The 26,053-nt window shown below is 52.4% G+C and overlaps 2 protein-coding genes and 1 pseudogene across 3 annotated transcripts in view; 1 reads left to right on the top strand and 2 right to left on the bottom strand.

Annotated features, from left to right (window-relative positions):
• The window catches only part of BICDL1 (BICD family like cargo adaptor 1), a 106,491-nt gene extending 100,174 nt beyond the window's left edge, over positions 1 to 6,317 (top strand). The window contains exons 10-11 of the mRNA XM_008069308.2: positions 1,709 to 1,829; positions 4,897 to 6,317. Coding sequence (XP_008067499.2) covers positions 1,709 to 1,829; positions 4,897 to 5,058 — 283 coding nt within the window. The 3' untranslated portion in view covers positions 5,059 to 6,317. The remainder of the gene's footprint in view (positions 1 to 1,708; positions 1,830 to 4,896) is intronic.
• A 606-nt stretch (positions 6,318 to 6,923) lies between these two features.
• On the bottom strand, positions 6,924 to 9,040 carry LOC110596647 (annotated as a pseudogene). Its single transcript, XR_002482607.1, has one exon. The product of XR_002482607.1 is annotated as an uncharacterized LOC110596647 (transcript).
• On the bottom strand, positions 6,927 to 25,601 carry RAB35 (RAB35, member RAS oncogene family). The gene is made up of 6 exons (XM_021718200.1): positions 25,564 to 25,601; positions 20,888 to 20,985; positions 15,792 to 15,915; positions 11,099 to 11,223; positions 10,883 to 11,007; positions 6,927 to 9,179 (listed from the first exon to the last, which is right to left on the bottom strand). Exons 1-6 carry the CDS (start codon positions 25,599 to 25,601, stop codon positions 9,051 to 9,053), a joined length of 639 nt encoding a protein of 212 aa, XP_021573875.1. The 3' UTR covers positions 6,927 to 9,050.
• Positions 25,602 to 26,053: the final 452 nt, after the last annotated feature.

Raw genomic sequence — 26,053 nt, 5'->3', positions numbered from 1 at the left:
TGAGGTGCCCTGGGTTCCTCCGGACTCCCCGGGGCGGGGGGGGGAGGGGCGTCCATGGCAACCGGCACCGCGCGAGGGTTTCCGCCGTTTGCCCTTAGCCAATAGCAGTGGGCATGACCGAGGCAGCCTGAGGCATCTGGGACCCCCCACCCCGCGCCCGTTGGACAGGCTGAGTCTTGGTGCAGCCGCAGTGGACGGGGCTGACGCTATGCCCGGGCTGTCTGGAGCCGAGCGGCTTCTGTACGGAAGGCGGGCGAGGAGCTGTCTGCGGTGTGGGAGCAGGCGACTAATCGCTCGGTAGACATGAGGCCAAAGAGGAAATGCTGGTCGCGGCGGTGGCCTGGCACTTTGCAAATGGAGCCCACCTGCTCCTCCTTCTGGCCGCACTTAGGTTAGTGCAGTCGGTGTTCCGAGGCTCGAGCTGGGTGACGCGTCTGCAGGCGGATCCTCTAGCTGCCTTGGCCGCTGCACGTTGGCTGCTGGTCCTGTGCACCGAAGACGCTTTTGTTAGCGTTGCTGTTTGAGTGCCAGGGGGAGCGGTTGAAGGCAAGAGCTAAACATGCGTTTTCCCAGCTGGGTAACTGGGGCCACCTCTGCAGAGGTCCTTCCACTTTCTATTCCCCTTATCCTACCCCGAAGAAAATTATTTTCCTTTGCGTTGAACAGCTGTGATTTAGGATCGTTGGGAAAGACAAAGTAATACGTGAAGGGTACACAAAATGTGAAAACAAAATGCAAAGTGTTGGAGGGGAGTTACCTGTCAGTGATCATCACCTAGAGATAGCCAATTATACAATTTTGTGCATGTTCTTCAACACATAGGCAGTTTTTGTTTTACCAAACGAGTGTCCATCCTGCTAGACCCTGTTTTCTGGTGCTTTTCTCCACTCACCGATACGTTACAATAAATATTCTGCATCATGGCTTTTATTTTTTTATTGGCAACTGGACTCCATCATAAAATTTATTACCAGTTTCCTAATTGTGGGATGCCTTGATTAGCTAAGCTATGATGACCACCATTGTGTGGCTACTGTTGCACAAATCTGTATCTTCAGGCTTGTTCCCTAAAAGGGTGAGCGTCTAATCAAAAGGAGTCCCTCCCTATAGCAGGACAAGGTCCCCCACTTTCCAGTGGGGCCTGGCCTTTTTGGGGATTGATGAGTAACTCTTTTGTGCTGTGTGAGGGTATTTGATCTCCTCTGGGTTCTGATCTGCATTTTAGTGTTGGCCTCTTTCACCCTCTGTTTCTTCATCTGTGAAGTGGGGATGACAAATAATTATTTCAGGTTGGTTATGGAAATTGGGAGACTATATGTCAAAACACGTTGTAAACAAACCTTCAAGCAGCATTGTTACTGTTACTATTTGTAACAAATTTGAGGTTAGAGCCTGTTTTCTCATCCTATGGACTCCGGTTCCCCAAGTAAAAAGCTGAGGTGAGTGGATTGCCTGAGCCCGCGGGTTTGAGACCCGCCTGGACAGCGAGACCTCATCTCTACAATAAATCAAAAAATCAGCCGAGCGTGGTAGCGCATGCCTGTAATTCGGCTACTTGGAAGGCTGAGGCGGAAGGATCGCCGGAGCCCAGCAGGTCGAGGCTGCAGTAGCCGAGAGCGGCCACTGCACTCCAGTCCAGGCGACAGAGTTAGACTCCAACTCAAAAAAAAAAAAAATCAGATGTTCACCCTGGCTTGTCTGTTCTCAGGAAGAACGCTGTGGAACTGGAACTCGCCAAGTGTAGGATGGACATGATGTCTCTGAACAGCCAGCTGCTAGATGCCATTCAGCAAAAACTGAACCTCTCGCAGCAGCTGGAGGCTTGGCAGGTAAGCGAGAACCCTGAGACCAACGACGAGTGATTATTCCAGGGGAAGTCTCTGAAACCAGGCAGAGTATGAGAAGTGTTTTCTACCAGAGGGTCCCACATGACTGAGTGAACAGTAACCCCAGTCTTTACCTGGCAAAATCCAGAGCTCATGCTCCCAGTCCCTAGGGAAGGATGCCTAATGATGCTCTTGAGAGCAGCAGTCCCCAGGCTGCTGCTTGGAGATATAAATGACCTCCAGGCTTGTCATGGGACCCTCTGTCAGCTGGTCATCTGGGCCTTGCTTAAATGACAAAGAAACAGCTGGTTAACATGGAGAGCCCGGGAAGCCCTACATGAAGATTCACAGCTGGATGCAGTGCAGCCTCCTTTTTCCAAAGGGCACTGTGCTGGTGTAAGCCCCGGGGAAAATGAGTCAATGTATCTGTCTCTAAGACCACTGTTTTCAGGGCCCATGGTGACTCCCTACTGGGTGGGGCTGTGACTGGCTTCTTGCTGGTGAGGGTGAATTAATACAATTTCAGGATGTGGGTTCAACCACTAATGTTTCTCCCCAAGAAATCCTGACCAGACAAATAAAAAGCCCCTGTGGCCTGCAAGGGGAGCCCCTTACAATGAACAGGTGGTTGGTGACTGTTCCTCCCAGGGCCCTGTCGGGCTGGCAGCCGGAGAACTGGCCCAAACTGAGTGTGGTCCCTGGCTCCTCAGCTCTTGCCCAGCTGCCAGCCGGCCCCGCCCCGGCTTACTGCCGTTCTCTCTCTTCTCTCCTGGCTACAGTTTGCTTCCTCAGGGCTTTTTACTATCTGGCTCCTTTGGTTTCTGATCTAGTGGCCTTTCTCAGTTCCCGTATCAACAGCTTTAGTTGTACACCCCTCCTGCCTTTGAGGTGAGATTGAGCCCCGCATCCTATTCCACCCCCCCACCCCACCCCCGCGCGCTGCCATCGCCGTGCTGCCCTGCTGCCTCCTCTCATGGCCCACCGTGTTCTGTGTGCCGGAGCCCGGCGTCATTCTGTGCAGTGTGGCATGCCCTTGAGCCCAGCCTTCCTCCTCCTATCACTGTCGTGTCCAGTGAGCTCCTCGGCCGCACAAAGCCCAGCACTGACAAGCTGACCCTGGTTTCTTGGTGCTCCCATAAGTGGCTGTTCTGCCCACTGAAGGAAATAGCAGGCGTGGCTCTAAGATGGGGTTACCTTGGTAGATCTGATTGCTTGAAGTTTAAAAATGCCGTTTGCAATGTGCCAGAAAAAACACTGGCAGCTTTTTCTGAAGGGCCCGTTAGCAGTCCCATGTATTTGACATAGATTTGGCCCAGTGTGGTGGCTCATGCCTGTAATCCCAGTGTTTAGGAGGCTGAGGTGGGAGGGTCCCTTGAGGCCAGGTTCGGGACCAACCTGGGCAACATAGTGAGACCCCATCTCTACCAATAAAAAGTAAAAAAAAAAAAAAAAAAAATTAGCTGGATGTGGTGGCACATGCATGTAGTCACAGCTACTTGGCAGGCTGAGGCAGGAGGACTGCTTGAGCCCAGAAGTTTAAGGTTATGGTGAACTATGATGGCACCACTGCACTCCGGCCTGGGCTATAGAGCAAGACCCTGTCTCAAAAAAACAAAACAAACAACACAGATTTTACTGAGCACATCCTAAGTGCAGAGCACTGTGCTAAGGGCTCTACACTGGGTCCTTGGAAGTAGGACCGCTATCAGCAAATACCTGGCACAGTGTCAGCTCCAAGAGGCAAGTGGACCAGGGGGATGGGAGGGAAGGGAGGAAGACACGTGGGAGGAGTGCCATAAATGAGTTGAGTCTGAAGGACAAGGATGGGAGGGGAGGAAGGCGGGAAAGCAGGACCTGAGCCGGGGAGTTGAGAGACCCACACTCACTGCCACCTAGTGACAGGGCAGGAAGCCCCTTTGTTTCATGCTGAAATCTGCAAAGACATTGAAATGACACCGGTGAGTAAGACAGAAGAGGGAGGTGCTGGGCAAACTGGTTAGGCCGAGGGGGCTGTGACTGCTCAGAACCGCAGAGGGGGTCCGCTCCAGCTGCAGGGAGCACCACCCTGGATGCAAGCCTCACCTGTCCTGTGCTTGGACATGAGTGTCTGACCTGCTGTGAGGTTTAGCCAGAAAGGCTCAGGGTCTTTTTACCAGGACATCCCAGAGTCCACCAAACTTGAGCAGACGCTTATGTTTACTATGATGCCAATTACGCAGGCTCTTGGGCTTCTGAGCCAGTAGTTTTCAAACTTTGGTAGTGGCAGCTCCCTTTTGTGAAACGGAATCTTGCACGGAGTCAGAACCTAGCAACTAGACTGGAAGGAGTAGCGCTGCGCTGTCCAGAAGCTCCTCTGTGGAGGCAGGCTGCTGCTCTGTCAGGTGGGGCAGGGTGGGGGTGGGGCGTTTTCCAGACTACTTGGACAACTTGGAGGCGGAAGGTTCTGCCCCGTGCGGCAGCAAAAAGAAACATGCCCTAGTTTGTGCAGGGCAGCCCCTGAAGTGAGGCGTGACCTCTGCCACAGGTAGGAGCCTCACTGGCAGGGGCGAGGGCAGCACCCAGAGCACGTATCCTTGCCATCCGGGGCTGCCAGTAGTGTCCATCAGCAGTAGCTCGGGCTAGAGACAAATGGAAGGGAAGAAAGGGCAGGAGAAACTGGAGAGCTGGGCCTGCGGGGGCGGGGTGGCAGACCAAGCCAGAGGCACCAGCCAGCCCGGGGGGATGCCAGAGACAGGCCGAGTGCTGTGTGGGCATCACGCTGTTATCTAGGCCTGTAGGGACTGACCGTCTGGGGGTCAGCCGAGAGTGCTGGGGGTCCGGCAGGGATAGCATTGGTAAGGCGAAGCTGGCCCAAGGAGGCTGGAGGCACCATGTGGCTCCTGTGTATGTCGAGCGTCATGCCCAGGCTCACAACTTTCTTGGTTGGGACCATCGCGGCTGCAGCTACTCACTCATCTCATCTCTCATCCTCATCTCTGTCCGGCCGTCTGGCATTGCCACTCCCTGTCTGCCCCCAGGGCCAGGTCAGGGCAGCTCCTCAGCCCCGGCCACTCTCCCCTCCCCTCTGCAGGATGACATGCACAGGGTCATTGACCGGCAGCTGATGGACACGCACCTGAAGGAACAGAGCCGGCCTATTGCTGCTTTCTCCCGGGGCCACGGCGCCGGGCGGGGGGATGAGCCCAGCACAACTGAAGGCAAACGGCTCTTCTCGTTCTTCAGGAAAATTTAGGTTGGGAGGAGCCGGGCCACCGAGGCTGGGTGCCATGGAGGCAGCTGAAAAGGTGGCGTGGGTAAGGGCCTCCCCTAGGGCTGGGCAGCTGCACTGTCACCCGTACTAGAACCCAGTGGGTCTGGGAAGGCCTGCTCCCTTTTGTCGCTGGGGATGGAGACCTAGAGGGTGGCCTGCCTTGGCCTCTGAAGGCCGCCCTTGCCCCACCCCTGGCCACGCTGACGCCTGGGCTCCCTTAGGATCCCATCACTGAGCAGGCTTCGGCCACCTCCCAGAGGGCCCTTGGTTGGGCTCTGCGGCTCAGACCCAACGGCTCTCAGCCCATCCACAGGCACTGCTGCCTCCTAGGCCTCAGAAAACAGGGAAGGGAGACATGGAGGCCCTTCTTTGCATGCTGTCCTTGGGGCAGCAGACCCAGGCCTAAGCCTCCATCCTTCCCCAGCCCCTGACCCAGGGAGGAGGGGCAGGTGGCAGCCCCTCCCCCACATGCATGCACCTCCGCAGGCAGGAGGCCGAGCCTGTGGCCACGGGTCCTAAGAGCGGGGCTCACCCAAGCTCAGCTGAGGCCATCCCCTGAGCCCTGAGAGGAAGAAGGCCCTGTCCCCTGGCCACCACTGCTTCTCTCCCAGCCTTCTCCAGTGCAGTCTTCGCCCCATCGCAGGCCTGAGCCAGCGTGTTCTCACTGGTCCTCTGCAGGCTTTAGTCATCCAGCCCCTTCCCCTTCACAGGGCCAGGGCAGGGATGGGTCTCCTCCTCCCATAGCCCCCAACTTCTTGGCCCAGCCAAGCCAGCCCAGGCCCCAGAATGGCGCCAAAGGGGTCTGTGGCCAGCCACCCCTGCCTTGAGGGCAGCACCTGCACCACAGGGTAGAGGGGAGGAGGAGGCTGCCGGGGCCTCCAGATACTGCCTGCCAGCCTGCAGAAGCCTGCACCTGCTGCAGCTGCCCCTTCCTTGGCAGCCGCCCACCTTCTCCACCAAGGCTCCGACTCAGAGGCTCCATGCCGGGTCGGCCCTCAGCTGCTCACAACTGACTCAGTCTCCCCCCCCCATGGGAAAAGCACAGCAGGGATGAGCGGAAAGAATGTACCTATAGATATGTACATACCACAGTGCTGTAATTTTGTATGTAGCAATCATGTAAATACATGTATGGATTTTATAATATACATATATAAATCTATAAAGGCATATTTTTAGAAAAACAGCGCACCACTGCTTCTTTTGAAAATAGTATAAGAATAAAATGAATTTCTACAGAGCTTCTTGCCTCAAGTCTCTGGGCATTTGGTGGGGTTCTTTAGTCTGAATGCAGCTGACATGTCAGGCTGCATGCTGGAGATAGCAGTACTGGTTCCCTGTACCTAGGAGGTCACCCCAGATGCTGATACCCAGTCGATGGATTTGGCTGGGAAGAGGCACTGCTGGAGGGTGCCAGCATCCTGCCCTGCGCCCCTCCCATCAGGCACTGGCTCTCCACCAGTGCTGCAGGATGCCGTCTGCAAGGCAGGCCTGCCAGCACTGCTTCCCAAGCCAAGCAGGGCCCTCGAGTTTGGCAGAAACTTTGAGCCAGAAAGAAGCCACTCCAGGCAAAAGCTTCCATTGCATCCTTCCAGGCGTGTGGAGAATAAACATGGAGCCTCTCCTGGCATCTGACCACATGTGCGCCCTGCCAGTGCATCCACCAGAGGGGAGACTCAACCCTGGACCAACCGTTCGTGGAGAAGATGGACTTGGCTTCTGGAAGTCCCAAGGCCTTGGCAGGCACCTGTGCAAGACTTAGGCCAAAGAGCTGAACACAATGGGTGGGAAGAAGCCAGGCCCACCCAGAGCACAGCTTGGAGGGAGAGCAAACAAACCCTGGAAGAGAATTTGGCAGCTTGAACCTTTATTTTTAGTATTTTTTTTAAAAAGCATAATTAGAAATTTTCAATACAGAAATAATCCTAGCAAACCATTTAAAAGTTTTGTTTGACAGAAATTTCACATCAGGTCCACTAGCACATCGGTCCAGCCCTGAGTCCCCCACCCCCACCCCACAAACCCCCATTCATGCGTGTAACACTCAGCGGGACAGGCAGTCACCTACCAAGATCAGCCCACCACCTGAATCTGGACGTCCGGCTGCCAGAAGCCACAGGAACCGCTAGCCTGGGCTGGAAGTTCCCAGGACCCCTCTCATTGCTTGACTCCCAAGCATGCTCTCACTGGCTTCTGTATGCCCCCCACCCACCGGCACAGGAGCCCCAAGCACCACGTGCCCACAAGGCCTGTGGTCAGCCAGGAGTCACGAGGACAGAGACCCTGCTACAGCTCCTAGGAGGTTCCCCAGGCCAGACAGGGCTGCCTGCTGCACCCACCTCCCCAGGCTCACAGAATTTCCCTGCCCATCCCATCCTGTGGCTCCAAAGTGAAGGCCTGTCACACAGAACCATCGGCTTTTGGCAGTTTGGGCAAGTGGAGAGACAGGTGAGAAGAAACCCCCAGTTTTTATTGATTAAAAACCTATCCACAGTGTTAATATGGAAAATCTCAATGTGATCTCTGACGTGATTGTCCAAACAGGTCTTTGCCTGGAAATCATCTAGGAAAGGAAATCTAATAAAACACATCATGGTGCAGAAATAAATTCTTCCCAAGTTACTTGATTCTTGTAGAGGAAAGAGGAATGAAGTATCCAGGTTGAGGGCGGACAGGGGGAGTAATCAAGTGCAGATGACCCTGGTTTTTCCTCCAGAGACTGGGGTGGGTCCAACCCAGCTGTCCTAGCCCCCCAGTCATTCCTTCCTTCCTGCTACCTTTGTCTAACACAGCTGCCAGGGAGCCAAGGCTGTTTGGCATCCCAGCCTAAAGATGGCGTCCCACAGCCCAGCAGCCCTGGCCGCCACTCCCCATGTTCCAAGGTGCCTGGTGCTACACCATAGACTAGGACTCCAGCGGGAGGCCCCTTCTCTGTTCCCATCAAGAGACAGCCAAGAGCCAAGCCCCCACAATGACAGGAAATTGTTCACTTTGTCTAAAAACACTAGACCCAAAGTGGGCTGGCCTAGCCACAACTTTTGCTGCTGTGCCAATCAAACCTCAGTGAAAGAAAGTAATAGTGAGGAACTGAATTCATTTGATTTGGCTTTCATTTTCGATTAAAATAATGCTCCCACCGCCAACCCCTCTGTAAGCCCCATCTCTGCACAAATATACCCCTACTACCTTTCTGCTGGAACTGAAACATGTTGGTATAAATTAGAAGCTGTGGCTCCCCTGGGTTTGTAGCTTAGAGGCATCTAGAAGGCAGGACAAGAAATCTTGTGGCCCAAGGGCAGGGCTGACTGTCTCTGCGGAACCTCGGGGCAGGCCTGACAGAGGGCAGATCCTGCCTCCAGCCAGGGTTCCTCGGTGCCCACAACAGCTGTGGGGCATGAGAATGGGGAGGGAAGGAAGCTGGCACAGGCCCCGGAGAGGGGTGAGACCCTGCAGGCCGGGGACAGAGAAGTCGACAGCCTGGAAGAGAGAATGAGCAACATGGAGCCCACCCCACCAGCCCCGGCTGGCCAGAGACGTGGCTAGAACATGACGCTGTCTCCTCAAGAAGCTGCTGGCAGTAAGACGGGATGGGGAAGGGAGGAGGAGGGTCCGTTGCAGCAGTTGGCATCATTAAGGAGGCAAAAGCCAGAGCAGGACGAGGTGTGTGGCTGGTTAAAGCAATATACACTATGTACAAACTGGTTAATCAGTCCGCTCTGCTGGCAGCATCCTCGCCAGGTCCAGGTGTCTTGGCCAGGGGGGAGGGGCACCAGTAGGGAGGGGCAGGCTTGTCCAACACCTTCTTGGCACTCGAGGGGGAGGGGAGGAAGTGCCGATGGCGCCTCCCGATACAAAAACGTGGAGAGAATTCTTTAAATAACGGCACGAAACAGAGGCTGTCCCCCGAGGAGCCCCCCGCGGGCCTCGGGCTGGGGGAGGGACCGCAGTGCAGTCTCTGCAGTGGACTGAGGGCATTAGCAGCAGCGTTTCTTTCGTTTACTGTTCTTCGTGAGCTTCACCACATCGTTCTGTTGTTGCTGCTGCTGTTTCGCCAAGTTGTCTTTCTTTGCTCGGAGAACCAGCTCTGTGATGCAGTTGAACATCTGTGGAGATGAGAGAGCTAGGGTAGGCTTCAGACCTCGAAAGGAGGCCCCTGCTGGCCTGTACGGTCACTTCCCCACCTCCTCCAGCCTAGCTCTCTACTGCTTGTGAATTTTTTTGTATGTATGTCCTCAAAACCTATCCTAGAAGAGGTGGTGAATTATTTTATACAAAGGTCAAAAAGGAACAAGGTTGCTATTTGGGAGGCTGGGCGGGGAGAAGTGCTTGAGCCCAAGCCTTTGAGGTTGCAGTGAGCTAGGATCCCGCCTATGAATAGTAACTGGCACTCCAGCCTGGGCAACAACAGTGAGAATCTAGTTCTTTAAAAAAAAAAGGAACAACATCAGACCCATGAGCTGTGTGGACTTGAGGAACTCAGTCTCAAGGATTTTCCAGTCTTCTTTTTATAGAGAGAGAGAACCCCTTTCCTTCAGCTGGAATCTTGTAACAAGACAGATACAGTTGGCCATGCTCTGCTCACAGGCAGAGGGGACCCAGAGCCTACCTCCTCCGTGCCACCTCACTGCACACAAGGCCCAAGGGTCCTGCCTGGAAGCTTTCCCAGACCACCGACATCCTTCCATGCCAGGATCCAGTGGGATCCCATCTACTGCCCACAGTGCTCTCCTCCACTTTGCCTGGGTAACTGTCACCGTGGTGGCACGTACAGCAGGCATAAAAAAGCGGAGTCAACATCTAAGAGCATGTACTGTGTGCCACGCACTCAGCGTGACTGTCTTCACTCAGTCCTCACCAATGGGAAGGCAGGCGCCCTCCCTCCTGAGTCTACAGATGAAGGAAGCCCAGAGGTCAGTTCACTGCCCAAGATCATGCCAGCCTCACCCACAGGCCACCAGGGGCACAGGTCAGGATTGGGATACTAGCCTGACTCATCGAGGAGCCTATGCTCCCTACTACTGTGCTGGAGGTCCCCGAAGCTATGGGGACCTCCAGCTCCCCTTGGGACTCTGGACTCCACAGAGCCCAAGGCAGGACTCCCCTGAGGCCGGTGAGTGGACCCAGGCTGGGCCTGTGGAATCACAACTGCTTTCTGCAGGCACAACGGAAGTGAAAGGGAAGCTGCCCTGGGTTGGAGGCTCAGCCTGCAGGAGCTGAACATCCCAGGAGCCTCTGAGGGGCTTGCAAGTGGGTGCCTACCCCTGAGCTCTGGAGGCCACTGGAAAGCAACCTGGTCTCTGCAGGGAGGCCAAGGCCCCTAAGAAAGCCAGAGCAGGAAGAGGTGACAGTGGTGGGACCAGGAGAGGGCCAACAAGGCAGGGGACTGGAGTAGAAACCGAGCATAGCTTTGGTGTGAAACAGATTTGACACAGCCTCTTACTAACTGGGTGATAATCCTTAAGTTACTTAAATAAATACTTGGAATCTCAGTTTCCCTATTTGAAATGTGGGAGTAATTATATCTACTTCAGAGGACTGCTGAGATATGAGCTAAGACCTTTAAAGGGCCTGGCACACAGTAGGCACTCAATAAATGGTAGTTACTATGATGTTTTCTACTGGTCACTGGTACGCTGAACAGGCTGGGGTGCGGCGAGGAGGGCTACAGGGGTGAAGCAGAGGCAGGCAGCCACACTGTCCTGGATGTCCAAGCAGCTTCCACGTTTTTCAGCCACCAGCATGGATGAACCAGGGTAGCAGGAAGGCAGGTGCCCACTGCCCCAGTGGCCCTTCAGCTGGGCCTTACCTCTTCCACATTGACATTCTCCTTGGCGCTGGTCTCAAACAACTGGATCCCCATCTGCCCAGCGAATTTGTAGGCATCTTCCGTCTCCACCACCTTCCGCTCAGGGTCGTCATTCTTGTTCCCCACTTCAAGGCAAAGCAGAGTCAGCCCAGTCCCAGAGGACACTTCCAGCCACCTCCATCTCATCATTCCCCACCCCTCTGAGTCCGGCCTCACCTAATATTCGGCACACATCATCACAGTTCTGGTTGATTTCGTGAAGCCACCGCTTGACGTTGACAAAAGACTCGGCACTAGTGACGTCGTACACCACGATGACCCCATGGGTCCCCCGGTAGTACCTGTAAGGTCAAGGTGTGCATCAGAGCTTCAGCCCCAATAAGAGCAGCCCCTTCGCTAGGACCCACCTGCCCACACCAGGATGACAGCCAGGAGATGGTGAGGGGCGGCCCCCGAGTCTGGGCTCCCATCCAGCCTTGGTGGGTATGCCCGCGCTGGGCCTGGCCAGCAGGAAAGCTGCTTCTGCAACACCAGCTCCTCACACTTGTACCAGGGTACCAGGGCAGGAGGTGGGACTGCCCTGAGGTAGCAGACCAGGTCTGAGGAGTCACCCAGGTTGTTGAGAGTCTGCTGATAGCTTGACACGTCTTTGAAATTGTTTTATCTTACAAATTCAGGCAATTTTTGTATTTGTCATCATTCAAAATAAGTTCTGAAGTCACACCATTCACGAAGCCCTGGCAAAGTTTACATCCCCTCCCGAGGCAGGTGGGGATGAGATACTCTGGCTCCTCCATGCTGATGGCAGAAAGGGCGTGAACACCACATGGCATCCAAGGATGGCTGGGAAGAGGGAGTCTGGCAAAGCCACATCCAAACATGCAGACCTCAGGGCCAGCTAGAAGGTCTGGAAGGAAGGGAGATGTCAATCGTTCCTCTCCAAGCCCCATGTCCCCATTCATCCTGACAATTCAGGACAGAGGGAGGACATCAGCCCTGGGAAGAAGAGAAGGACCGGAGCCTGTGCCTCCCCAAGAGCCTTTGCAGAGTCAGAGGCCAAGCAGCAGCCCAGACCCACACTATACAATCAGCCAGAGCTGTCCCCTGGCACCATCTTCCCAAAGTTGCAGGGATCCTCCATCTCCAGGGGCTCCTCAGGACACTACACGTGCAAGCCACAAGTAGATAGGTGCTTCCTCCCAACCTGGCTGCTACCAGCCCCAGCCCAAGGCTTATGCAGACAGCAGCTCTCCCCCTGCCCCAGTTCGGAGGCAGCATGAGGCCCTGAAGGCTGAGCGACGATGGAGTGGCCAGGCGAGCGGCTGCAGCTGCACTCCTGTCCACCTGGGCATGGGCTCTCTGGCCAACACTTCACATTTAAGGCCCAATCTGAGGACAAAGACCAACCCTCTCCATCTCTGAAAGGCTGTGGACCTTGGGAAGGTCAACTCACCCTGTCTCAACTTCTTTAACTATTAAAACAGGCACACGACTACTTAACTTGGGGTGGCCATGAGGAATAAAGGAGATAACAGATGTTACCCCAAGGACTTGGGAGCAGTAAACAGTCAACACTGAGTGCTCTTTATTGTCATTATTAATGTGCCTTTAAGGACAATCTGGAGTCCCAGACAGAGGTGGAAGAAAACCGAGAGGCAGACAGGTGGGGCATCCCTGCAAGTGCTTTTCCTGAGTGGCCTGCAAGGCTGTGAAGCAAGAGAGGCCCAGCAGGGTCAAGCCCAGGCTGCCCCTGCCCCATCTCTCCTCTTAGGTGCTTCATGTGGCCCACAGCCTTGCTTTCAGGGTGGCTTACTCCTCCTCGGCTCTGGGGGAGCCATGAGAGTCAAGCTGCCTTGGCCCTGGGCCCAAGAACCAGCTCTGGCCTTCGCGGCAGCTCTCCAGCACCTGCTGCTGCGAGCGCCAGCCCAGCACACGGCACAGCTTGGCAGACGCCTTCCGGAGTGTGTGTGTGAGCTGCACTGGAACCACAGGAACAGGCGGCTGTCCCCTGCCACCAAAAGAAGTGCAGATCATTACAGATGCCAAGAAATGCCTATAGCCATGGCCCCAACACAAAGCCCCCCTGCTGCTCCTTGAAAACTTCTGCCTTCTCTGGGGCACAGGAAAGGGGCTTTATCTGAGAGCAGAGAACCAGTCTGGGGATGAAGTCGGGGGCTCAGAACTCTGGCGAGGAGGGCCCTGGAGCTTCTGCTGCCTAGTCCCATAACCACCAGGAACCACTTCCACTCACCAGAACTCTGCTCTAGGCCAGACACAGTGCCTGAGGCTTTGCAGTCATCATCTTATCAAGCTTTGCAGCAACCTGCTCCAGCAGACATTTTACCAGTGAGGATGTGACACTGAGAGTGCAGTGAGTAGCTGGAACCTCCCATGCCCAGGTCTGACTCCCAGGTCCAGTGCCAGGGCCTCTCCTCCTCACTACTTCTTCCTCTTACCTCCACCCTCAGCCTCATCCTTCCCCAGTTGCACCTCAGGGCCTGCAAATGTCAGCTACTGAAAATGACAACTCGCGAGAGGTGACCACAGGGCTCTTTCTTGTCAGGCTAACAGGCTGCAGTTTCAGTTTCTCTTTTAATGATAAGGTCACACACTATTGCACCCTGAAAACTCCTGAACTCCCCCCAAGACGCCCTCCTTCTTCACTAACAGCCATGAAAAGGTGTTAAGTCTTTTGGGGGGCCCCTCAGTGGGTCCTGAAGGACCTCCTGCCTCATGAGGGGCAGAGCCAAGGACTCATGCAGGACAGGATGGCTAGGAGGGGTTAAGTTGGTGTCCGCAGGCCACCAGCATGCAGCTCACCCCTTTTTCAAGGGAAAAACCCCTATTGCCCTTAGGCAGCTGAGTGACTCCTCCAAGCCCTGAGGGGCACAGAATGAAGAAGCCAGTTCACCCTCCTTCTGCCTCACCCAGCCCTGAGAGGAGCTGACTTCACGGCAGCTGGCAAGGAGCTGTGCTCTTGCTGAAAGTGCCCCAGACACTCCAGGCTCCACTGCCCTGCCCAAAGTGCTCCTTGTGGCCAAAGGCCTAAGAGTCTCTGTGCCCTGAACACCCTGGCTGGTTTCAACCCACAGGAGGGTTGCAAAAGCAGGCGACCTGCCCCAGACCCATCCAGGCAGTGGAGGCAACAGGAGCAGGGCCAGGTGCGGGGTAAGGGCCAGTATTTTGGCTTCAGACAGCCTCAGCATCAACCCTGATTACCAAGCTATGCCACTTCATCCCTTCTGGGCCTGTTTTCTAAAATGGAGATAATTACAGGACTCTTTATCGGGATTAACTGAAATAAAGTCAGTAAAATCCTCAGCGAGAGGCCCAGCCCAGAGTAGGACATGGAAAGTCAGTGCCTAGGCCTGAAGACCCTGACTCGAGGTTTTGCCTCACCCAGGCCTGCAGTCTCCAGGCTGCCAGAGTGCTCAGTATCAATCCTGCCCCAAGGAGCTTGACCCCAGGTCCTCCACAGAGGACGTGGGGTCAGAGAACCCTTGCTCAGGTGGCTCACCAGCAAGTCGCCACAGAGCACCACACCTGGGCAACCCCAAGACTGCGAACTCCCAGGGCTTCAGGGAGTCGTGCTCACCATAGGGCTAATCCGGTGACAACAGCCTCCGCTTCAGGGCTCCACAAACTCGCTTGCCCAGGTGGCCCACACGGGCCCATCCCTCCTCCCTGCTTGGCCAAGAGTCCTGCTCTCCCCACACTCCCAGCCACCATGCTCACTCCTCACACTTGCCACCCTCTGGAGGGGCCCAGGGTGGGCAGCCAGCCAGGAGTGTGCCCTGCTTCCATGCCATAGAGAGGAAAAGGATCTCTGACCAGGAACTTCCTCGCCTTCCCGCATCCACTCAGAGGAGCTGCTGGGGCTGGGAGTCAGGGTGGGGGCAGCCAAGGAGGTGCCCACAGAGGCCAGACATCAGCCCAACTCTGCACATGCCACCATGTGGAGCTCAACCTCGACCACCTGGGTTCTTAGAGCACCCTCATCTGTAAAATGGGACAAGAACAGTACCAACTGCACAGAACTGCAAGAGAGTGCACCCAGACCACCCATACAACGCCTGAGGCAGAGCCCCTGGCATATTCAACATGAAAGCCAATCCCAAAGGCGGAGCCTCTCAGGAAACTAAAGCACAGAGTGTTTAGGCAGCTTGCCCAGCGACACACAGTACAATTCCAAATCTGTCAACCTTCAAACCCAGCTCTTTCCTAAAACCTGTCTCATTGACAACCCAGATCCAAGAGCCCCTCCGACGGACAACTGCTGCTCTGAGCTGGATCTGAATTTCCCTCCTGTTTGCAGCTAAAAATCATCAAGCCAGGCAACCTGCTGGGCATAGGGTTTCCCAGTAAACAGCTTTGGGAAAGTAGAAAAGGGTGCCCTGGTGGCCTCACATATACCAATTATTCCTCCCAAGAGACAGCCACCTCCAAGGAGTCAGGTAGGTGGCAGGAGCCTGCACAGACTGACCTCAGCTGTCACAACTGACACCTTCCAAGAGCAGCTGGCACTAAGCGCTTGATGGGCAGAGCACAACCACCTGGCAAGGCAAATACTACTGCTATTCTCATTTTTAGGTACAGGAGCTGCAGGGCAGAGGCTAAGCTAACTGTCTGAGGGGAGGTGCACGGTCACTGTCCTGCCAGACTCCAGGACCACGGACTCAGCATGGCCTGCCACACAGGACAGCAGTCACACCGTGTCCCAGTCTCCTCTAACATCTTCAGGAAGGACACGGCCAAACACCACCCACTGGTGGCCAGCAACAGGCTCACTTCCCAACAGCCTCGGGGACCCACCAGTGACACTGCTCCCATGACCAGGCACTGGTTGCTCCACTGTGTCCACGCATTAGTGGCCAGGGTTTCAAGCGAGAGTGGGACTGGGCTGACTCACGTGGAGGTGATAGTACGGAAGCGCTCCTGCCCTGCTGTGTCCCAGATCTGCAGTTTCACCTTCTCCCCGTTGATCTCCACGGTCCGGATCTTGAAATCCACCCCAATTGTGGTGATGTAGCTGCCTGCACACACATAGCACATTAACAAGGCCTGGCATGGTACCCCCGAGACCTGCAGGGCAAACCCTCGTGCTCTGCCATCCCACCCCATCCACTGCAAGTGCCCCACATGTTCTAGTTTCAGGGACACAGCCCTGAACAAGGAAGACAAAGTCCCACACCTACCCCAATAAAGCCCACAAGCAAGGTGAGGGTAACAAACAGTACTATGAAACAAATGAATTTTTTAAAAAAAACAATTTAAAAGAGGGAAAACATGCTACAAAGAAAACAAAACAGGGGATGGGGCTGGAAAGAGAGGGATGGGCTCTTTTAGAGTGGCCAGGGTGGGGACATGTCAGCTGTGATCTAAGATTAGTGGCCAACCTATGATGCATTCTGGGTTTTTCTTTTCTATTCAATTAAAAAAAATTTTCTTTTTTTTTTTTTTGAGTTGGAGTCTCACTCTGTCGCCCAGGCACACTCACGGCCACCCCAGCATCAATCTGTTGGTCTCTAGCAATCCTTCCGCCTCAGACTTCCAAGTAGCCAGAACTACAGGTGTGCACTACCACACCTGGCTAATTCTTTATTTATTATAGAGACAAGGTCTCGCCAAGTTACCCAGGCTGGTCTCAAACCCGCAGGCGCAGACAATCCACTCACCTCGACCTCCCAAAGTGCTGGGATTACAGGTTGAGCCACAAAGCCCGGTCAATTCAAAAAAATTTTAATGACCCTCAAACTAACTTCCTAACACACAAACAGGTCACGACTTGCAGTCTGAAAACCACTGCTCCAGGAAGAGGAGAAAGCAGCAAAAACAGCTATGGTCATGTGAGGTCAAACACACAATGGGAAGCAGGTAGAGGGCAGCCAAAGCCAGATCTCAGGCCTTTGTGCCATTTTGGAGAACACAGACTTTCTCTTGTACCTGATGGGGTGGCATTGAAGGTTTTTAATCGGGGGCATGAGCTGCATTTTAAATAGCTCTCTTGGGGCATCTGTGTGAAAGATGGATTTGAGGAGAATCTCTAGCTGATATCATCATCCAGTCCAGGCTTACAAAAGCCTGGACACAAGGAAAAGCACAGGTTCTCACCCTGTTTGGAGCTTACATACAACGCAGTGTGGGAGACATCACACACACACACACAAATGACTATGTGAAGTGGCAAGCATATAGGAAAGGTCAAGTTCAAGGTGGAATAAAGATCAAGGCAGGTTTTGGGGTGGAAGTCACGTTTGGGCAGAGCTTGAAAAAACTGGTAAGGTTTCAAAGGTTGAGATCAAGTGAGGGAAAGACATACCACACTGAGGCAACCAGCCGAGGCCAACACACAGCCAGAACACATTCAGAAGACAAGCCAGCTCCTGGTGCTCTTCCAGCCCTGGATATGCCAAGGAGTGCAGCCCAGCACCTGGCACAGTTAGGCTCTCAATAAACAGCCGATGGTTGAATAAATGAGTGAGCAAGCAAAAAAGCAAAAGAACCAACAGGTGGTATAGGAGAGTAAGTTGAAAAGGTGAACTAAAGACAGATAATGAAGACTAGTGGTTCTCAACCAGGAACGACTTTTGTCCCTCCAAAGCACACTCAGCAATATCTGGAGACATTTTTGGCTGTCATAGCTGAGGGAGGGAAAGTGCTGTTGGCATCTAGTGGGTGGAGCCCAGGGATGCTGCTCAATATTCCCCAACATGCAGGACAGTCCCACAACAAAGGACTGCAGGGCTCAGGGTGTCAACAATGCCAAAGTGAAGAAACCCTGTTGTAAACTGTGCTCAGATGAGAGGGAGCCACTGAGGTTTTTTGGTTTCTTTAGAGGTGGGGTCTCGTCCCGTCGCCCAGGCTGGAGTATACTGGTATGATCATAGCTCACTACAACCTAGAACTCCTGAGCTCCAGCAATCCTTCTGCCTCAGCCTCCCAAGTAGCTGGGACTACAAGTACATGCCACCACACCTGGTTAATATTTTTATATATATTTTTTTAGAGATAGGGTCTCGCTATACTAGCCTACACTAGCCTGGGACTCCTGGGCTCAAGCAATCCACCTGTCTTGGCCTTCCAGAGTTTACAAGTGTGAACCACTGCGCCTGGCCCCTCAGATTTTTAAAAAGAGGAAAGATCCTGCCAGAGATATGCATTAGCAAGATGAATTGAGCAGTCTGGTTCAGGGTGGGTAGGAGCTGTCATAATGTTTCTGGCTAGAACCGATGATGAACTGAGATATCAGTAGTAGAAATGGTAAAAAGGAGAGAGACGGCAAGAGAGAGCCCTCCAAGAGTTGAATGCTGATGGATGGGGACGTAGAGGGGCCTTAAGGAGGAAAAGGAACATTTTTCAGCATAATTAGAGACCTGTCCATTTGTTATCATTCTTGAACAGAAGATAATAGCCACAACACACTGCTAGTATTTATTGAGATTACTTAGTCCTAGGCACTGTGACACGCACTATCTCAGGTAATCCTACAACAACCCCATGTTGGAGGGACAGTTATGATTCTCACTCTACAGATGAGCTGAGCACTAGCTCAAGGTCACAGAGAGAAACCAACTCTTTGCAACACCACACGACCAGTGTGTTGCAGGGCCACTGTCAGGGAGAGAAGAGGACAAACCCACTCTTCCACCAAGAGAGGCATCATCATGTAATACTAAGTGCATTTCACCTTTCAACCACACCAGAAGGAATTCCCTACAAGAACATCACATTTCAGTCCTTAATCAAAGAGGCAAACCCAACCCAAAGCCTCTGTAATGAACCTGATATATTTAATAAATGAAAATACGCTCACAGCCTGGGCAAAATAGCAAGACCTTGTCTCTATAAAAAATCAAAAAAGGCTGGGCATGGTGTCTCAAGCCTATAATCCCAGCATTTTGAGAGGCCAAGGCGAGAGAATTGCCGAGGGGTTTGAGACCAGCCTGGGCAACTTGGTGAGACCTTGTGTCTACAATGTATCAAAAAAATTAGCCAGGCATGGTAGCACATGCCTGTAGTTCCGGCTACTTGGAAGGCTGAGGCGGAAGGATCGCCTGAGCTCAGCAAGTTGACACTGGGGTGGCCATGAGTGTTCCACTGCACTCTAGCCTGGGCAACACAGTAAGACCCTGACTCAAAAAAAAAATCAAAAAATTAGCCAGGTGTAGTGGCACGTGCCTGTAGTAGCTTCCCAGCTACTTGGAAGGCTGAGGCAGAAGGATTGCCTAAGCCCAGGAAATCAAGACTGCAGTGAGCCATGATCATGCCACTGCACTCCAGCCTGGGTGACAGAGTAAGACCCTGATTAAAAAAAAAGAAAAGAAAATATGTTCAACCTTACCATGTTCAGGGAAATACAAATTTAAACAAGTTAGACCTTTTTGCCTACAGCTTAGCAAAAATGAAGACAATGACTAAGATCTAGCATTGATCAGAGCTTTTTTTTTTTGAATTGAAGTCTTATTCTGTCGCCCAGGCTGGAGTGCAGTTTTGCACACTCAAGGCTACCACGGCCTCAACCTGCTGGGTTCAGACGATTCTTCCACCTCAGCCTTCCAAGTAACTGGAACTACAGGCGTGTGCCACCACACCCAGCTAATTTTTTGATTTATTGTAAGTCTCATCATGTTGCCCAGGCTGGCCTTGAACCCGTGGACTCAGGCAATCCTCTCATCTCCACCTCCCAAAGTGCTGGGATTACAGGCGTGAGCCACTGCACCCGGCTAGGGGCACTTTCAACTTTGTCAGTGTGAGTGTGAATTAAATTACTACAGCAGTGCCTATGAAAATTCTAAATACGCACACTCCCTGCAATGCAGTAATCCCACTTCTACAGAAACACTGTACAAGAATAAACATCCAATGTCTCCCAAGTAGAGAATCGAGTAAAAAAAAGAAACCAGAAAGCATACACAAAGCAAGAGCATTGTTAATAAATGGGGAGCATCCACGCACAGCACAGAAGTCTTCACAGTCACTCAAAAGAACCAGAAAAGTCTACATGTAGAGTTCAGAGGGAAGTTGGAAAGCTACACATCGGCCAAAGGCCACCAGGCAGCACAAAGGGCAGGTGAAGGGACAACTCTCATTTTTCACTTTGTGGATGCCTACCTGTTTGAAGTTTTATACAGGCATGTACAATCTTGTAATAGTTTTTTTTTTCTTTTTTTTTTTGAGTTGGAGTCTCACTCAGTCACCCAGACTAGAGTGCAGTGGCCGCTCCCGGCCTCCACAGCCTCGACTTGCTGGGCTCCGGCGATCCTTCCGCCTCAGCCTTCCAAGTAGCTGGAACCACAGGCGCACGCTACCACACCTGGCTAATTTTTTTATTTATTATAGAGATGAGGTCTCGCCAAGTTGCCCAGGCGGGTCTCGAACCTGCGGCTCAGGCAATTCACTCACCTCGACCTCCCAAAACGCGGGATTACAGGCTGAACCACCGGGCCTGGCCTTGTAATAGTTTTAAACTTTTTTTTTTTTTTTTGAGTAGGAGTATCATTCTGTCACTGAGGCTAGAAGGCAGTGGCACGATCACAGCTCACCACAGCCTTGACCTCATGGGCCCAGGCAATCCTTCCCAGAGTAGCTGGGATTACAGATGCATGACACCATGCCTGGCTTCTTTTGTTTGTAGAGATGAGGTCTCTTTATGTTGTCCAGGCTGGTCTTGAACTCCTGGGCTCAAGTAATCTTCTTTCCTCAGGAGTAAGACACCATACCTCGCCTTTAAACTTTTTTTTAACGTTGAGCACAAAAAAAGCCTGGGTGGGAAAAATGATGGGCCTGAAAAAAGGGTTGTTGTTTTTTTTTTAACATAGTGTATTAACAGACCACAGAGGCTTCTGAATGGAGCATCTTAAGGACCTAAGCCTCCCTCCATCTTCTTTCCTCCTCTGGCAACCAGAATGAAAAAGTTCTTGACATTAGGTAAAAGTAAGTGTCTTCTGGTGCCAGGGAAGAGATTTCAATAAAAACACCCCAGCAGCAGTGCAGGGGAAGACTCACCTGAGAAAGTGTTGTCTGCAAAACGTAACAGTAAACTGCTCTTGCCCACACCTGCAAGAGAGAAAATACCGTGATGAGGGGGCCAGTGGGTCCCCACCCTCCAGCCCCAGCCATTTTTCAGGGAGATAGTGCTTGAGTTTCAACTCTTATGCGGCTCAGTGGGAACCAGCTCTCTTCTCAGTGCTGTTTCTATCTCCTCCGCCAGCCACATTCACTGTCTCCCAAGTAGAGAATCAAGTAAAACAGAAGCAACCAGAAAGCACAAGGTATTTCCTCCACTCAATCCCTGACCTTCTCCTTTGTCCTCATGTAAGACAAACTCCCCCCAGATCCCCAGGGGGAGAGATGAGAAAGGGAGTCATGCCCAGGTCCTGTGCTGAAGGCCAGCTCAAAAGGAGATACTGGACGAAAGACAAGGGAGGAAGGTCAACCAATGAGACTGGCCCCCAAATGCACTTAAAACATGGTGCCTAGAAAATTGTGCACCATGGATGGTGCATCAGTTAGGAAGCAGCTTGAAGTGAGGAAATGTGGAGCTAGAGAGAACCCTTGGGATCATCAGAGCTATTTTGCAGGTGAGGAAACTGAGGTCTACACACTAGAACTGAAGTCTACTGTCTTTCCCAACTAATGTCCCCACCGGCTGGGCCAGTGGGGTGGAAGAGCCAGGCCAACAGTCCACGTGTGTTCAGACCACTGCACTCAACTGCAGCATCTCCTGGCTGCTTAGACCACGAAGAGGTGCATGCCTGCCTCCCCGTGACTTCAACAGTGGCTTCAGCCTGCCAAATGCCCCTGTCCTGCGTCCTCCTCCAACCCTCATCACCCCAGAGGCCAGCTGGGTCAACTGACCACAGAAGAAAGGAATTAATATGCATCGAGCTGTCTGTGCAGTGGGCACTTTGATGCTCCTATCATTATAACCACATCTCTTAAGATGAGTAAAACAGCGGGCGCGATGGCTCACATCTGTAATTCCAGCACTTTGGGAGGCCGAGATGGCCAGACTGCCTGAGCCCAGGAGTTCAAGACTAGCCCTGGGCAACATAGCGAAACTTCATCTCTACAAAAATAAAAAATTAAAAAATTAGCAGGATGTGGTGGCACACACCTGTAGTCCCAGCTACTCAGGAGGTTGAGGCAGAAGGATCACCTGAGCCCAGGAGGTCGAGGCTGCTGTGAGCCATTATCTTTGTGATCATGCCACTGCACTCCAGCCTGGGTGACAGAGTGAGACTCCCCAAAAAAAGATGAAGAAGCCAAGGCTCCGAGTTGGAGAGCTGGCCTAAAATGTCTCTGAGCTCCCAATCCAGGTCTGCCCCCTCCACAGCGCCTCCTCAGAGTTGGGGAGTCTTCTTGCATCTGGTTCAGCAAGGGGGAAAAAAAAAAGACCCCATGGTGGTTCCTACATCTTATTCCTGTTAGATTTTTCACAGAAATGCCATCAAAGCTATGAGGAAATCTTACACTAGGATCTATAAACCTCCTGAATCTTAAATGCAAACTTTGAGCATATGTGCCTATTTGTAGAAGCCCACAGCTACTTTTTTTTTTTAAGAGACAGGGTCTTGTTCTGTCACCCAGGTTGGAGTGCAATGGCACAATCATAGTTCACTGCAACCTTGACCCTGAGCTCAAGCAATTCTCCCACTTCAGCAGCAGGGACTACAGGTGTGGGCCACCAAGCTCAGTTAATTTTTTTTTTTTTTTGAGAGAGGGAATCTCCCTATGTTGCTCAGGCTGGTCTGAAACTTCTGACCTCAAGTGATCTTCTTCCTTGGCCTCCCAAAGTGCTGGGATTACAGGCATGAGCCACCATGCCCATCCCCCACAGCTTTTATTAGATTCTCAAATAGGGCTCTGCATCCACTCCCATCCCCCCAAGCAACCAGTTGCAAACCACTGTTGCAGTCTAAGTTACACAGTTGTATTTTTCTAAACCTAACCCCAAACATCCTCTCTGAGCAATCCTCTCTCAAGATCTTTTCTGAGGACTTCTCATGGTGAATGAGTTACCCGGGGATGCCCAGAAGAATTTCTTTCACTGAGTAAACTTGGGTCTTACTTTTCTAAATACAAGCCAAGGTAAGGCTCTCCTGAGCAGACATGTGCTGCTCAGTCTCGGGCCTGCAGCGCTTGTGCTCAAGAGCCACTTCCTCATCACTCAGCGGTGAGGCTTCCTGCTTAGCCCAAGGAGAGCCCAAGTCCTGGGCTGGGTCCCTCACAGGGCTCTGCCCAACGCCAACACCGCATTGGCCCTGCCAGCTCTTTTGCTTCCTCCTGAAGCTTTCTGGGTCCAGCTTACTCAGCTAAAAGCTTGTGTCTGGGTTGCTAGGCTATAGGTTCCTTTTGGATGGAACCCTTGCCTCATTCACCCAGCACATTCACAGTGCTGTAAGCTGGGCCCAGCACTTAGTAGGCACCAACAAAACACTGCTTTATATATTTACAACTGAACAAATGCCAATCTCACTGATGCTCTGCTAGTTAATCCTATCACTGCAGCATTAACAGGAGCCAAAGCAGTGGTCTTCAAACTTTCAAGGGGCAGCAGAATCCTTTTTTTAAATCAAATTTTAACCAAATCCGGCCCAGCATGATGTCTTACATCTGTAAGCCCAGCACTCTGGCCAAGGTGGGAAGATTGCTTGAGCCCAGGAGTTCGAGACCAGCCTGGGTAATACAGTGAGACCTTGTCTCTACAAAAAAAATGATCAAGAAATTAGCCAGGTGCGATGGCATGCACCTGTAATCCCAGCCACTTGGTAGGTTGAGGTGAAAGGATTGCCTGAGCCCAGGAAGTCAAGGCTGTGGTGAGCTGTGATTGTGCCCTGTACTCCAGCCTGGGTGACACAGTGACACAATGAGACCCTGACTTAAAAAGAAATTATCCAAACCCCATATGTCTAAAATAGATGTAGTGGGGGTGAGGGGTGATCTCTCTGCAATGACACAGCAGCATACCCTCCACTCACCACCACCCCCCCCACCCCACCCCTGCTCCTTGGAAGAGCAGTTAAAAGCCACTAGGCTGCAGAAAGACCACAACAGTCATCACATTATCTGCTCCTTTGGATCTGACACCAACCTCTGGCACTGCTCTCCTTTTGAGAGGAACAGAAACCCACTCTGAGAAATCCCATCTCTTGCATATGTCTGGAAGAGGCTTCCTTGAAAAAAACACGCTGCAACCATTTACCCACGGCCTTCACTATAGCCACAGCTGAAGCTTCCCAATGCCACATCCAGTGCAAGCCCAACCAATCCAGGCCAACATCCTTTGCCCTGCAAGGGGCACTCTTGGCAGCCAGGAAAACACACCACATCGTCACCGCACTCCCCAGGCTGCTGCGTCTGGTCCTCGTCATGCCAGCCACACACAAGTCTTCCCTTAGCCCTGCTCCTACCTGGGCTCCAGTTCCCTCATTCTGCTTCAGTTCCAGCCTCCTGAAGACCCTCAGACCTTCCAGTGAAGTGATCTCAATTTTAATCGTGCCTCACGATATAACCTCCACAAGTCAGGCTCCCCTCTGAGCCTCAGTTTTCTCATCTGTCCAGGGAAGTGCTTTAACTACATCTCGGAATAAGGTGGTTGGCCTGAGGAATGCAGATGAAATGCTGTTACAAATCAGAGCCATTGTCAGAAGGGCATAAGGAAAAGTGTAGAACCTCAGGCATAAAGAAGAGATGCAAAAGTCAAGGGAATACATTCCAGAAGCGCGTACAATGTGGCAGAGTGGGAAGAACTCCGGACTTATGAAGACAGAAACCAACATTCATTGAGGGCCTACTGTTTGCCAGCCTTGACACCAGCTGCTCTCACACATACTCGCACAGATGTGCATTAACTCCTGGCTTTGTTTCTGATGAACTGTGCGATTTGGGGCAAATCAGTCACCTCCTCTCAGCCTTAGTTTCCTTATTTGACCAACCCCATCGATAACGGGTAAGAATCAGATGAGAGAGTGCCTGTGAAATCATTCTGTACATCTTAAGGAGGCACACATACAAGGAGCCCAGTTCAGGGAGCATATGATGTCAGTCTCCTTGCTCACTGCCAAAGTTTAATTTGAACTTCCATGGTTTCCATCTTCCAGGCTCCTAAGAGTTCTGCTTTGAGTATCAGCTCACTGTCAGGAGAAATCAAAGAAAAACAGTACCTATCTTCTCTGCACAGTCTAGGCCTACATGACCGAACTAGGGCTGGACCACATAAGTCTACCACACCTGACTCTGGAATGAAAAATCAATACACCACACAAAATGTACAGTGAGAAGGCGGGTCAAACCCATCCCCTGGGTTTTACAAAGGAGAAAAACCAACAAGCTGCATCTCCTTGCTGAGTTTAGACTTGTTTGGATATCAACACACAGATCCAAGATGTCTTGCTGAGGAATAAAGACCCCTGACTACAGCAGGCTGACTGTAATTCCAAAAGGAGAAATAATCTTAGTGCCAGTCCCTCAGAACCAAGGCCAGAGCTGAAAGTCAATCCTGTAAAAGAAGAAGCCTCAAGACCCCAAGGAATGCCAAAGACATCGCCAGAGCAACACTCCACAGCTTGCCTGGTTTTCTCTCATTCAAACCACAACCAATCAGTCCTCCACTTTTCTAACTTCTTCCCCTACCAGTTACTCTTCCATCTCCCCGGCTAACCCCTAACTTTCCCCCTCACCTCTCCCTTCCTCCAGCAACCACGGAAACCTCAGTCATCCTTCACCTGATCCAAACCACCAACCACATCTCAACACAGCTTTCCAAATGGGACCCAAACCCAGCCAACTTCCCTGACCCAGCTATGACACTGCCACCAACACTTCTACATCCTGGGTCTCACCCCCGACTTGATTTGATCCCCTCTTCCCTTAATAATCCATGGGTACTCCCACCAACCTGGCCTCCGCCTCCAATCACATGGCCCCCGCCTCACACTCAGCTCAGATGTGGGCCATAAACTAAGCCTGCTCCCAGGTCTCCTTCCTGGACACCATATAATCCCAGCACCTCAGCTAGGCTCCCATAAACCTGCTGGGGATTGCCTCCCTGACCTCTTGGTCACCCCATAATTCTGCTCACCTGTCACATGCCAGACACCTCTAAAATCCTCCATCCTTTCCCAGAAACCAGTCTACCTTTTCTAAGAACATTTAACATTCATTCATTCG

This window comes from Carlito syrichta, unplaced genomic scaffold (assembly GCF_000164805.1).
Source record: "Carlito syrichta isolate Samal-C Ts95f unplaced genomic scaffold, Tarsius_syrichta-2.0.1 Scaffold311911, whole genome shotgun sequence".
In the NCBI taxonomy this organism is placed as follows: Eukaryota; Metazoa; Chordata; class Mammalia; order Primates; family Tarsiidae; genus Carlito; species Carlito syrichta.
The sequence above is the reverse complement of the archived record's forward strand: the minus strand, read 5'-3'. Positions and strand labels throughout refer to the sequence as shown.

Excerpts from the sequence above, each read along its gene's own strand:
- RAB35 (XM_021718200.1), bottom strand. The coding sequence starts at position 25,601 with ATGACTGAGGTTTCCGTGGTTGCTGGAGGAAGGGAGAG. Across the intron at positions 15,916-20,887 it reads TGCAGACAACACTTTCTCAG|GCAGCTACATCACCACAATT; the intron begins GTGAGTCTTCCC and ends ATGTGTGTGCAG. Across the intron at positions 11,224-15,791 it reads TTCCGTACTATCACCTCCAC|GTACTACCGGGGGACCCATG; the intron begins GTGAGTCAGCCC and ends TTGACCTTACAG.